The sequence below is a fragment of the Maylandia zebra genome, linkage group LG15 (genome assembly GCF_041146795.1).
Source record: "Maylandia zebra isolate NMK-2024a linkage group LG15, Mzebra_GT3a, whole genome shotgun sequence".
Taxonomy (NCBI): domain Eukaryota; kingdom Metazoa; phylum Chordata; class Actinopteri; order Cichliformes; family Cichlidae; genus Maylandia; species Maylandia zebra.
In genome coordinates, this window is record NC_135181.1 from 4,518,260 (window position 1) to 4,531,844 (window position 13,585).

A 13,585-nucleotide genomic window follows, 5' to 3' on the forward strand; every position below is an offset into this window, starting at 1 on the left:
AAGTCATCTTGACCCTAAAAAAACATGCTCAGCTTACTAGGATAGCAGAGATTTTAAGAATTATGTCAAAGAATTATTAGGAATCTATATGAGCGATTAATTAAATTCTATCATGTGATATCTGGTGAGATTTTGTCGGAAGTATACGTGCAAACGCCAAAGCAGTGTGTCCTTACATTGCTGCTGAAAAGATGAGTTCTATTAAAATCTGTGGCAACTCCTCCGTGTTTTGGGTGACAGTTAAATCAGATGACTTGGTTACTGTGGGGGCTGTGATTTGCAGTCAAATGCTGTCAAGCAGTCTTTATGTTTCTGGTGAAGAATGTGTTTTCTCTCAATGACACGGCAGCCTGAATGAGATGTCAAGAGCGTTCATATGACTAAATTAGGAGTTTGTGCCATTTGCTGGCCGGGTCTGCGGGTATGGCTGTCAGCAGCTTTCAGACTACACAAGGCTTACTTCGTTTAAACTCTGCGGTCGTAGACCGGCAACTTTTATACTCAGAATCTGTTCTGCGTTGGCCGATGTCTGTATTTGTGAGCCTTTATTGGTAAATAAAATCAACTGCACAAAATTCAAGATGACATCCGGGAAGAAAAGATGACAGTTATATTCATGAACACGGGAGTCAGCGAAGTATGGTTACCTAACTTAAGTATATTACAAATGAAAAACCAAACAAAGGAAACAAGTGTGGTGGGAAAGGGAATGCTGTTGTTCAGACTGCCAAGCAGGGGAAAGAGTGTGAGAGGGGCTGGATTTGGCTTTTAACAGGTGCCGGTTGTATTATGTTGAAGTAGAAGTAGGTTTCCAGTATTCCTGTTGCTGCCAAGCTGCCTAATTATTCGTTCTAGGACTGAAACTTCAAAGGGTGTCCAGTAAAACCAGATTCAAAGTCAAAGCATTGCAGCACTAAACTTCAGTGCATCACTCTGTGATCAGAGTTCTTCATCCAGCTCAGGGAGATGTTTGAACTCTGCATGTTAATGTTTTGTCCATAGAGGGTACTAGACAAAACGTATGCATCTTACATGTAAATGATCGCCAATTATATAGCAGGAGGAAATACAAACCCAGCTTCAGGCAGGTCACAAGCTAGTGTAGTGCCAGTCCCAAGCCTGCATAACCCATCCCAACACTGCTGACGTGGGTGGTTTTCACACTCCAAAGCCATTTTGTCCCTTTTCTTTTCCCCTCACCCCCAACTGTTCAATGGCAGGTGGCTGCCCCTCCCCTGAGCCTGGTTCTGCTGGAGGTTTCTACCTCTTAAAAGGAGTTTTTCCTCCCCACTGTTATCAAGCGTATGGTCAAAAGGGATTGTTTGATTATTGGGGTTTTTTCTCTATTATTGTACAGTCTTTACTTTACAATATAAAGCACCTTGAGGTGACTTTATATAAATAAAATTGAAATGCTCTGTATTTTGTCTCCAAATAATATCAACATCTCATTGTTTCTTGGGCTTGCTCCAGAATTTAGTTTAGGTCATGTCACACTGCTGTGGAACTTGGTCATAAAACTCCACAGAGTCTGAAAGATTAGAAAGCAAAGGTTGATCTAACCTTCCAGGTGTCTGTTAGCAGCTTTAAGGGCACTGTGAGACCAAACACCAGTTCTTCTCGGTTGAACCTAATGACTCTTGGGTCCGTTTTCATCCACAAAAGGAGGTAAACGGACTCTCTATATACTTTTGCAGCACGATCAACCTGTGCTTTTATAGTTAGGTAACTTTGGATGGTAGGCAGAGGATGTTATATGTTCAAAACACTCAGCAATAGCTGAAATGGAGATGGAGGAATTTACTGGTAAGGCTTCCTTACAATTTGGCATACATGACAGTTTTTATGAGTATTTTGCAACATTTGATTTCACCCCAAGGCAGTAAAAATGTCTAAGCAGTTGGTTTAAAGCTTTATTTCCCCCCATGTGTCCCACCAGGGAATACTCATGGTGGATGCAAAATATCAATGACTGGCACCTGGAACAACAGCTTGGTGCACATGCTCAAATCAGCCTCACAAGCTCTTTCAAAGGACTGCCACTTCCTCACAGGCACATCGCTGGTGACAAAGTATCGTCAAGAAATATCTCTGAAACTTTAACGCTTCTTTTTCCACTTTAAGATGAATCCTTTTAGCTTCAACTGAAGAGCAGAGTCTGACAGCGGAGGATAAAATTCGGTTGAATCTGTGAAAGTAGCTGTAGACGCAGCTGCATCTACAGCTGTGCAAGGCCCCTGAGGTGGAGGAGCAGTCCTGCGTATACCATTTTAAGTTGCAGTAGCTGTAGAAGCATCAGTGCTTTCCTTTAGATCTTTATCCCTGCTATTAACTCAAGTATACTAGTAACTGGAAAGAGCTGCATAATCTTTAGTAAACAGGTTATGCAACTCCTCTGAGAAACCCTCAGTAAATATATCTATCTTTGCCATACTAGAGACACCATTAACCCCCTGAGGGCCTTGAAGATACCAAAACCAAACAAAAGCATTTTTCTAAGCAACCTCCCAAATAATGAAATTGATAGAGGAAAAACTCTGGATGCACCTGGATCTTCCTGTTTTACACCCAGGCCCAATGAAAGCAGCATGATGAACAAAAACATGGTTTCTGGGGTGAAACATAAACATACCTGAACTTGTGAATTTCTTCCAGATGCATTTTAGCCTGGAGTGTAGAGTCCAGTTAACCCTGCGGGTCTAGACAGAAGTATAGCTGTGCGGTACAATAAAAGTGATCGGTGAGAGGAATAAATTCAAGAGTCCACGAGTAGATTATTCATGATAAAATGAGAAATGCAGCAGTTGTGTAAGTCCTCTTTTAAAAAATGAATTTTTCTCTTTCCCCCTGAACGTCTGGAATGGCCAGTTCCTCTGCGTGTCATGAGATGATTAGTATTGGGTGTGAATGGTGCGCCACTTCCCCAAGACGCGAAAACGAGCGCCTGTCACCTCGAGTTATTGCTGATGTGCTGGCATTTTGGAAATGCCGTGATATACGCTCTCGGTCTCCCCTCCGTCCACCCCTTCTGTCTCTTGTTTCATGTCTCACTGCTTCGGGGTTAATGAAATGCCCCTGTTGAAGAGCTGGAATGAGCTCTTCAACAGGGGCATTTCAACTTCCTCCTACGCATTTTCTCAACCTGTGCCTCGCTGCATGACTGAGCCCTGGCGACGCATCACCACTGGCTAATGTATTCGACTGGAGTGCTTGTGAGGAGCTAGTGCTTTCATCAGGATGTGTTTTTTGTTATTGTGATTCCCTTCTTAATCATTGCACTCCTCAATCAAACACATGTAAACATTAAGCCTAGCGTCTTACTCCAAAAGATAATACAATTTAAATCCCGAGGGCTTCCTCTTTCGCAAACTGTTCACTCACGCTTCACTCGAAGATTTGTGACAAAGTGTTTTCTGGCTTTGGATGGCAAAGTACACACACACACTCACCAAATGTACCAAATATGTGTGCAGTCACTTCTGTACTGTGGTTGGTGATGCATCACCTGACAGCTGACTGATGAATCACTGACCTTTTAGTCCTGTCCTCATGGGTATTTCGCCATCTCATGAAACTGCGGTGGTCTGCTGCTCATTGACACTTTGGTTCTCACCTGAATTATGACTATGTGGGAGTGCGATACAGACAGCACAGGAAAGACGGGAGACGGCTTACCCAGAATCAAAGATCCTTCATCCCTCACCGATTCCCTTGCACTTCCCCTCTCTCTTTTATTCTTTGATCGTGTTTACAGTGCGGTTGTTTGTGAGACTTATCTGCAGCTTATCCTTGGGCAGTGTGCAGTATGGTGGCTGAGTTTTACCCGAAGCTAGAAAAGTTAGCAAAGCAGTTTCCACACTGAGGAAGTTTAAAGTATGAAACTGCAGAACTGCAATGGGAGCAGACAGTTCGCCCATACTTATATGAAAGGCTGCTGCTACTGTGGCTGAACTAAACAGACTGATCAGCAGAAACGCTTTTAAGCTGAACTACATGGTGTCCCCGTGTAGCAGTAAGGCATCAGACTCCCACAGCGAGGGTGTGAAGTGCAAGTCCCCCCTTTCTCTTTTTTTCTGCGTTGATGTCACTGCTCATATGTGTCTGGGTGGCACATGAATGAGTGTGGATTATTAGGAAGGCCATTTACAGAAAGCAAAAGCTATGGCTTTCTTCTAATAGGATCAACGTTCCAGTGCTTTCTGTCTGTGTAAGGTTATGAAGCGGCTAATGTTTAAAACATGCTCTGCAGATCCGGCGTGACCCTCTTAAATAAATGACTGCATTGCCAAGAGAGGGAGTCATCTTAGGATTAGCTTTGCTGTGGGTGAAATGCTCTGTAGACTGTGACTCACACTGGCTGGTAGACAAGGATGCACATCGGCGTACAGATATAGACAAACTAAACATCAATAAAATGACAAAGATAAGCGACACGAGGCATATCGTCATACGGCTCAGACTGAAGCGGCTCATACATCAGTAAATATTTTCTGCTGAAAACGAGTGCATATAAATGACAAAAACATGCATCTGCGCAGCATTTGTGTGGCAGAATGAGCACATCACCCCCCAGCTTGATATCCCATAATTGCCTTCCAAAAGGCCCAAAGCTTTACCGTCCCACCAGCAGCATCTTGCCGCTCTGTTAGTTAACAAGGCTAGCCGGCAGCAGGAGGAGGTTAGGTGCCCTGCTGATAGTACTGCTCTGCAGTGCCGCGGCTCCATACGTTAGAATGTGCTCCTCAGAATTCTGATGTTCAAGCTGGATTTAAGTCTTTCTGCTCATTTGTCCGATGATTATAAATCCATGAGCAGATTGTGCATGAGGTCAGATGGGGGAAAAGGCAAAGATGAGAATATCTTCTTTGATTCAAATACCAAATACACCTTATAACGACTCTACACTATTGAATATACACAGCTTAGCCAAAATTGTATGATAAGTTATAGTTCAAGGAGATAGCTGATTTACTTGTTGCAGCATTGAATAAAGCCTGAACAACTACTACAAGGCTGAAATCGTTATTATATCCATAAAATAAGTTCCCAGTGCTTCTATAACATCCTTTTGTTTAACAAGTGCAGATGCTTTTAAAAATTCAGTGTGAACTTCAATGCGCAGGCTGGCAGAGTCAGCTAAAGTGCTGCCATCCTCAAGATACCAACCAAACCAGCTTAAAAAAACATGCAAAATGCAGGTCTTGTGAGAATTGGTGCTTCAAAAAAGAAAAGAAAGAATTGTCACATTACTCAGCTTGTACTCCTGCTACAGCTGCCTTGAACATAGCAAGGTTCATCTGTTAAAACAGCTTTCCTTTACAACTAATAATTGTTTTAACCACGTTAATATACATTCGTGAAGCGAAGCTCGTCATAAAAGCATTCGACAATTCCACTACTACTTGTCCAACATGTGTGTCATGAGGAGGCGTGTGACCTCTAAACAACGCACAATGCTTTGACCTTGCTATTTTTCCTTTGTATTGCTGCTAAGTCACTGACGAATTTCCAAACAAGTCTGATTAAAAATAGTTTTTGAGACTTGTATGTGATTAATTTGATGGTTTCTGACCTCTACTCCAAAATGCACTTGGCCTTCCTCTGGTTTGGACTCAGGAACTGCCAAAACAGTCAGGACCCTTTTGGACTCCTTTTACGGTCAAGCTCTTGGGGGAAAGTACCAAGTATGGTATGAAGGAGGGGGAGATTTGCCTAATGTTTGGAGAATGTGTTTTTAAACAGGCTCAGAAGAGCTTCATTTACTTCATATAACTAGATAGGCTTATGATTGAGTTGATTTGGTACTCAATTGCTGGATAATTGTTATTTCCTGCAGTGGGAGGAGCTACTGATTATATAGGCAGGACATGCAGCTCCTCTTGAGTAGCATAGTGAGTCAGGCCATGATAGTAAGAAGACCACTGTAGCGATGGGCCAACCGAGGCCTTGTGAAACACTAAAACGTTTAGAGCAGATGCGTCGAATTTGTATCGAGCTTTTGAAACAATCTGACACCCGTCTCTACGGTGACACCTTCTGGCCACTTTTGCTATATCACATGGTGATAATGCTAGTTTTTTAAGCAACGCAGATTTTCCGCAATTCTAACCAGTTCTTAAAAATAACCATAATTAAGACATTTTGGAGAAATCTCCATACAACAAAACAAGAAAAACTCTGACTGTAACAAACAGCGTGTTATCAAATTCAATGCACAATTTATACAATCTACAGAGAAGAGGCTAATGAGCGTATTTTCATAACCACATACGTGTTGTGGATATATACGTAACCACAGTGCCCCATTAATCTTTGTGTTTTATCTACAGTGGAATGACGTGTGGAATGTAGCTTGTTATGCTTATGAAAAATAAAGATCAATAAGAGAAAATCAAGTGCTATGTAAAGATTTTTATTCAAAAATATCAATTTATTTAGTTTAGTTTTAGCTTCTTCTTTTGCAAATTGGAAAAAATAGAAAATCATCACATACATGTCTACATGAAACAAGCGTTTCATGTAGACATGTACACAACGGGATTTCTTTTTTAAATAAAGGTGCAGGTTTACAACTTGGCACTAGACTAATGGTTCATGTTACACATGAGCGATGTATCTTTTGACCGCTACGGTGGGATTATCTGTTGCCCTGCGGGTACTATGGGTTTCGCTAACTGAGCTGTCAATAGGGTCCCACAAACTGCCCTTTGCTGTGCTTGCTGCTGCTAACAATAATAATAATAATGATGATGATGACTTTTAAGCTTTCTGGGAGTTTTCGGTGTCACTGGGTTTTTTCTACACACTGTCAATCAAGGTTAGAAACAACAGGCAAGCCGCTTGTCAAAACTGGGGTCAAAAGCTCCAAAAATAGCCACGTCATGTGATCAAGTGACGTGGGCATTTTGAACCACAAAGCAGGCTTTCAAAACATCTGTGTAAGCTCAACACAGCGTCAAAACATCAGCATCGGGCATCCCGTGTCTGGTTGCAGCTCCTCTTGGGGAGTGTAGCCTGTCAGGCCCATGATGGTGAGCAGGCCACAGTGGCTGTACTGCCAGGGGCCTAACTGAAAGGGAGTTAAGGCTGGTGCAGAATTGTTTCATCAGTTGTTAAGTTTAGTTTTGGTTCATTATCATCCAGTTTTTAGCCCAGTCACTGTTACATTCTGCATTAATAATAAACTTAAATTTAAGCCCTTTCCTTAACCGGGTTCACTAGATTTTGCAGATCCTGCTGAGTGGTGTGTAGGTAGATGGCTCATCATCAATCATTCATACTGACATTTCCTTTGATCTAATGTCTCTCTGTGTGTTTATTTATACACACACTCTGTGTGACGGTGTGTATTTCTCTGTGTGAGCGTTGAGCCGAGCCTGCACGAGTGCAGTTCCATGCCTGTGCTAAGGTGGACGTGTGGTGTGTGCATTTGCGATGGTGTGTGTCCGAGCTGTGTGCGCAGGAGAGAGGGTTTAGACAGGTGCCGTGCTGCAGGTTTAATGACCTGAGGTGTGGCTGACTTCTCTTTGCCAATCTGAATCTCTTCCCTGTGCCCAACAGAGTGTGACACAGTCTGAGCGCATGGCTGGTGACAGGTGGGGGCAGGTGGGGGCCTCGTGACAAACTAAGGCAGAAGGAGAAAGTCTGTGTATTTCCTTGGGCTGCATCTCCAGCTGAATGCTAAGTGTTTGAGAAGAGTTCTTATACTGACAGGCAGCAGCTGCCAACATGCACCTTGAAAGCTTGACTAAGCACGTGCTCACAAGCATCATACACGACACTCACACGCGTGCACTATAGCAACAGAAGACAGAGGCCATGGCTGTGTTTTCATAAAGGCTTAACTCAACCACACCATCATCCAAATCCCATCCCTACCCTTTCCCTTTCTCTGAATCTCCACTCCTTGTGGTAACTGAGACCGCAGGCATGCCTCTAATAGCTCCCCCAATGCACCAGCACAAATTGGTTTTCACTCACATGGCTTACCCCCTTCCTGCTCCTCTCCTTCCATTGCTCTCTGTTCCTTGCTTTATTTCTACTTTTCTTTATTTTGTCCTCATCTCCTCCACCCCTGCTCCTGCTCCCTCCCCCTGCTCCTGCTCCCGTCCAGCAGGGCCCACCTGTCAGCTTGTTTCTTTCAGTCAGTCAGTCTTTTCCCAACATAACTGCTGATGTAAGTGCCTGCAGCTCCCGCCCATATGACTGCATAGTGGGAGATGAGCCCTACGTTCAGCTAATGGCTACCAGTAGCTTCAAAACAATATCAAATTGCATTGACGTTGTAGTAATAAATGAAATATGCATCTTACTGTCATCCCGTCTGTTCTCAGAAGCCTTTCATGTCTGGCTGTCAGCCAGAGCGTTTCTCAGAGGGAGCTTTGTGTGTTTTAGCAAATTCCAAGTGGCTTTTTATGCTTTGAATGATGACGCGGGTGTCATTCAGAATACATAAGTGGACAGTGATTGATTCTCATTGAACTCAGGATGTGCATGTGTGTGTATTCCATCGATTGGTGGTCAAGTCCACACATGACTCTAACCATCTAAATGATACACAACACTGAAAACCTGTTTTCTCCACATATACATTTTTTCTTTAATTTAAAAGAGCAACGTCTTATTTTCAAGAAGTACCTCCTTAGCCACATAAACTAGTTAAGGGGGGAGTACACAGGCTGTCAGAAGGGACAGGGTGAACATGTATTGCCTTAGAAGTTCTCAGTGTGATAATCGCAGGCGCCACTAAGCCTCCACAATTTGATTGGGGGGTGTGAGGGATGTGTAGAGGACATTTATCAGCATGACACAGGACACAATGCTCTTTGTTTGATTGGTCAAATTAGTGGAAGCTCATTTGCTTTCACTGCAAAATCCTTTACAGGGCTTTTCTGTTGTGTTAATTAAGCCGGAGCAAGAATTCTGTATGCCACTTGCATACTGGGTTTGCAAAGAAGAGAAGGAGATCATTGTTATTCCTCTCTTTCTCCTCAGAGGCATTGTAGTTGGGTTCTCTTTTTTTGGGCTTTTTTTGTGATTCGCACCAAAGATGAACTTCTTAAATATATATTTGCTAAAATTAGTTTGGTTTAATTCTCCTCTGACAATTAGCTCGGCTGAATGCAAATTCTCCAGAGTTTTTCCTCTGTGGGAGCTGGAGTATTGCCAGCACCCAGTGTTTTGTTGTAGGAGAGATCAGACTTCCTGCAGCAGCCCTCTGATTTTGTCGGATGATGAGAGAATTAGGGTTGTACTAAGTCCGACAATTGCTTTTTCTCAATGTGGGGACAATTTCTGTTGACTTAGGAATTTGCAGTTTTTATATAAGCCTTTAAAAATAAAACCCTTTGAGAGCAAGAAAAGCATTCTCCTCGGGTCTCCTGGGTTAAGTGAGTCCTCTGGTGTTTTTTTAGCAAAACATTTTTTCCTGTGATGTTGATTACAAGTTATTGTATGTATGGGGGGTTTTGCAGTTAAGCTGGAAATATGTTGAGACAGGAGGATGTTTTTTGGGCTTAAAACAAGCTAAAAAGCAAGGCTGGAAAACCCTCATGCTCTCATTTTTGGGGAGCTGTCATGGGGTTATTAATAAATAATAAATAACACAATAAATCCTGTGCTGACATCTTATTGGACATTTGTGCTTACATGTCTACATGTAAGTTCTCCATTCAATACTTAACCCACCTCTTGTCCTGCTTGTATAGCCTGCCATATGCACCCTTTACACAAACTGAGAATCGCTGGTGCTGTAGCACACGGACTCTCTACCTCTGTCCTCTAATTAATCAACCAAATCAGCCATCAAATAAGGTGCGAACTCCCAAATGTTAACCAGTCTTGTTTCCTCTGAGTTCATTCAGAGACTGTTTTTGTTTTGAAACAACATCACAGCAAAATGCCATGACACAGAGCAGTGCCGTCTCCCACTTCCTCAAAAAAAGCATTGCTCATCTTCCTCTGTGGCCTGTTTTATGTCATTTGCCATTTCGCTGAAGCTTTGTTTGGCCTGCTAGCTTTTAGATGCCGCTCTGGCTGATCTGTTCCACCAAGGTTCAACGTGTGTGCAGCCCGGATTAGAGGCTAACATAAAGTGTTCAGAACTTGGGTTATGTAGCACAATTTCTTTTATCAACATGCTTTATTTGAGGCTTTTAATTGGAGCAGATATGAAATGAAAAAATACAAAAGCATTAGCCAATAGGATATCGAGCATATGATCATGTGACTTGTGACCAGTTGTTGCAATAATCACATGAGAGGAAAGGGCATTGATCAAGTGGGACATACGCAACACTGTATTAGGTCCCTGAATTAGAGAATCTAAAGCACTATAAATAATTTTTTTATGTAAACGAGATCATTGTGAAAGCTTATTAATTAAGTGTTCCTCATCCATGCCTGTAAGGGATATTATTTTTAAATATAAAAATTTTAAATACTTCTCTTTCTCCTAAGAAAATTATCATTACCACTCCGTGGCTGTCGATGTGTCATTGAAGGGGATTTTGTTATAGAAATTCATTCATTTGGTGACTTTTGTTTTTCATTTAGATCTGAATAGTTCATTTCTTTGTTATAACATATGTTTTTTTTATTTGTGTGTTTTTGTTTCATTGTAAAGGAAGCCAAGCTGCGCGAGCTGCTGGATAACAGCACGCTGTCGGGGAAGTTGGAGAGCAGGATGCTGACGGTTGTGAGTGGCACCGACATGGTGAATATCACCTACCTGAACTTCATGGCGTTCCAAGAGGAGATTGCGAAGGTAAAAAAAAGAAAATCATGCATAGCAGCAGTAAACAAAGTAACTACTTTTTTATTGTACATAACCAGGACAACCAAAAACAACCACAGACAGGTGAAGTGAGTAATAACTTTGACCTGTGCAGTGGCATCTCCGGCATCTACAGTGGTGAGTGGGGTATCTTAGCCAGTAACTGGGCAGTCAGGGTGAGGTTGTGTAGCCCTACCCATGTGCCTATACTCACCCATCATGTGGGCAACCAGGCATCATTCACCTGGAGAAAAAGAAGGCAGCAGGATGCACTATGTGAAGAATAGTGCATCGTAATAATTGTATTAATGTAGGGTCTTTACCTTACAATATAAACTGTTTTGAGGCAACTGTTTTTGTTTTGTATTATTTAAATAAAATTGAATTGAATTGAAGGCAAGCTGCCAGAAACAGTGTGATGCTCTGGGTAATGTTTTCCTGGGATTCTTGGATTCATGTGGATGTTAATCTTAAACGTACCACATACCTAAACATTAGTGCAAACCAAGCTCGTGTCTGAATTGCAAAGGTACTCTCTGACGACATTAGAGTTTTTCATAGGGGCAATGAGTCGTGGAACACCGTAAAAAGTGCTTGGGAATGCTTTTAAGGAGCATGACGAGGCTTCCAAGATGTTAACTTTGCCTTCAGATTCCACAGATGTCAGTTCATTTAGACATCTGTGGGATGTGCTGGAAAAAAACTAGTCAGATCTGTGAATCTGCTGCTGATGAATTAGTGAATCTACACCTCGATGGGTCACAGCTGTTTAGGCTCTTTGATGGGGACTTGCTCTATAATATGCATGGGGTTTTAATTTTGTGCCTATTTTTTGTATTTGCTATTAAACTAAGCCATTAAAAGCAATAAATAATATTCTCAAAGAGTGAAAGCATTTCTTAATAGTTGTTTATTTTTAATTGATTTAGGAGGCTTTAGACGGAGGTACCATTTCTTTTTTTAGGATCATGGTGAAAACCTGGATCATAAGTTCATCATCAAGTCATTTACCACTCTGGAAAATTATGAAAAATGATCAGCATACCTACTCAGTATGCATGAACTTCATTTATTCCTGACACATGGCAGCAGAAACTGAACACAAACTTCCAGCCTTCAGCAGTTATCAGCATCAAAGCACAAAGGAGTTCACTGCCGCTCTCTTTCCTGACTCTAGGTGTGTGTGTGTGTGTGTGTTAATGTTGTGTGTGCGTTTTATTTCCTGCAGGAATGGGCAGAAGAGCTTTTCAACCTGGCGTCCAACCTCTTGGTGCAGAACATGTCCAGAGAGGCGTGCCTCGAAAAAGCGTACGTCACCGGATGCATGCACACGCGGACACATACGCACGCGCACATGCAAGCAGTCTCGAACAAAATGTAAATCTACAGTCCCCAAGATAGATATGAAAATCGGGTCTGCAAGCACTAGAAATGTCACTCGTAGCAAGAGTCACATTAGGGACCTGATGTATTTTACATGAACAAAAATGGTAAAATGTTATGTAAAAATCTTGCGAAACCATCATGTAGCATTTACACCTTCACCAAAGCACATTTGTGCTTACATTGTTCACACACTGCAGTGTACAACGCAGCCTGATTTTTCACACATCAACGGAGGAAGTAAGAACAGACGAAAGCAGAATTATCAAAACAGCTGGAAATATGTTTATACCAGTTTATAAAACACCCTGCATGCGTCAGTTGTCTTTTTATTGCTTCCCATATGTGAGTGTGCATTTGTTTGGTGGTGTAGTGTTTGTTTTGTGTTACAGTAGTGACATATAGTAGATTCCAGGCTGACTCGGTGAGCTGAGCTTTGGGTTGAATTGGGAAAAGAGAGGAAGAGAGGGCAAAAAACAGGAAGCCAGTATTTTGTCAGTTCCAGGGTATTACATAAATCACTGATTATCCTTATCAGTGGCTCTATGTCCATGACCGCTTTCATCGTCCTTTGCCCTCGTGTCACCTCTGATTCCGAGTGAAGCTCACGCAGAGTGAGCGTAAATATGAACGCAAATCATTTTTTGCTGGACTCTGCTCGCCGACAACTCCCAGCTGTCTGCTGTTTATCAGTGAACAGAAGCCATTAACGTGCACCCCCGAGGAGCTAATTGACTTATGAGACAATAAAACTGGTCATCGACCACATAGTGCAGATAGAGTGGAATAGAACTGAATACAGCAGGTCTCGCGGTCACGTCGGTTGCTCGCAGCAGCAGTTCTTGTACACTCCTTGCTTACAAATAAGGCAATTCTTCGCCATACCACTGCTGCAGCGCGAGGATGCTGCCTCCCTGAAGTGATGTTGATGTTTCTCCGCGTGTGGTTAATTCTCATCGCTGTCTCTTAAAGCAGTGATACTGATTTTGGGTGGTGGGTTTTCTGAGGAGCGGCGTAGCTGGGCAGCTTTCTCATCAACAGGAAACTAAACAGAACCCAGCAGGTTTTTTAAATGACCACTTGCTGAAAGGTGTTGAAATCAGTACAATTATAATTGAATACTTTCCTTGGATAACACAGCCCTCAATTACCAAACATGGCAGGGTTAGAACTGCGTGTTTTACTCTGTGTTGCTCTGTGACTATGTCTGGAAACTTGGAGTTGAGCAGCGTCATCTAACTGCTTATGTCTTTAGCATCATCTAATGAAGAAATGAGTAAATGAGTAACGTCTAGGATTAGCTAGAGTGGGAACATGAAAAAGAACAGAGAAAGTAGTGAGGTAAACAGAAAAGGAGACAGTGAGTAATCTGTTTCCCCCTTTCTCCAGTGTCATAATGAATAATACAAGCATCTCTGAGTCAGATGG

At 42.2% G+C, this 13,585-nt stretch overlaps 1 protein-coding gene across 3 annotated transcripts in view; it reads left to right on the forward strand.

Moving 5' to 3' along the window:
- plcb1l (phospholipase C beta 1-like) overlaps positions 1-13,585 on the forward strand; it is a 129,627-nt gene that overhangs the window by 62,088 nt on the left and 53,954 nt on the right. For all 3 annotated transcript variants that reach the window (XR_013093092.1, XM_004542152.4, XM_004542153.4), the window contains exons 4-5: positions 10,625-10,765; positions 12,003-12,082. Coding sequence is in view for 2 of the 3 variants with exons in the window: in XM_004542152.4 (XP_004542209.2) it covers positions 10,625-10,765; positions 12,003-12,082 (221 nt within the window). In the remaining variant the exon portion in view is untranslated. The remainder of the gene's footprint in view (positions 1-10,624; positions 10,766-12,002; positions 12,083-13,585) is intronic.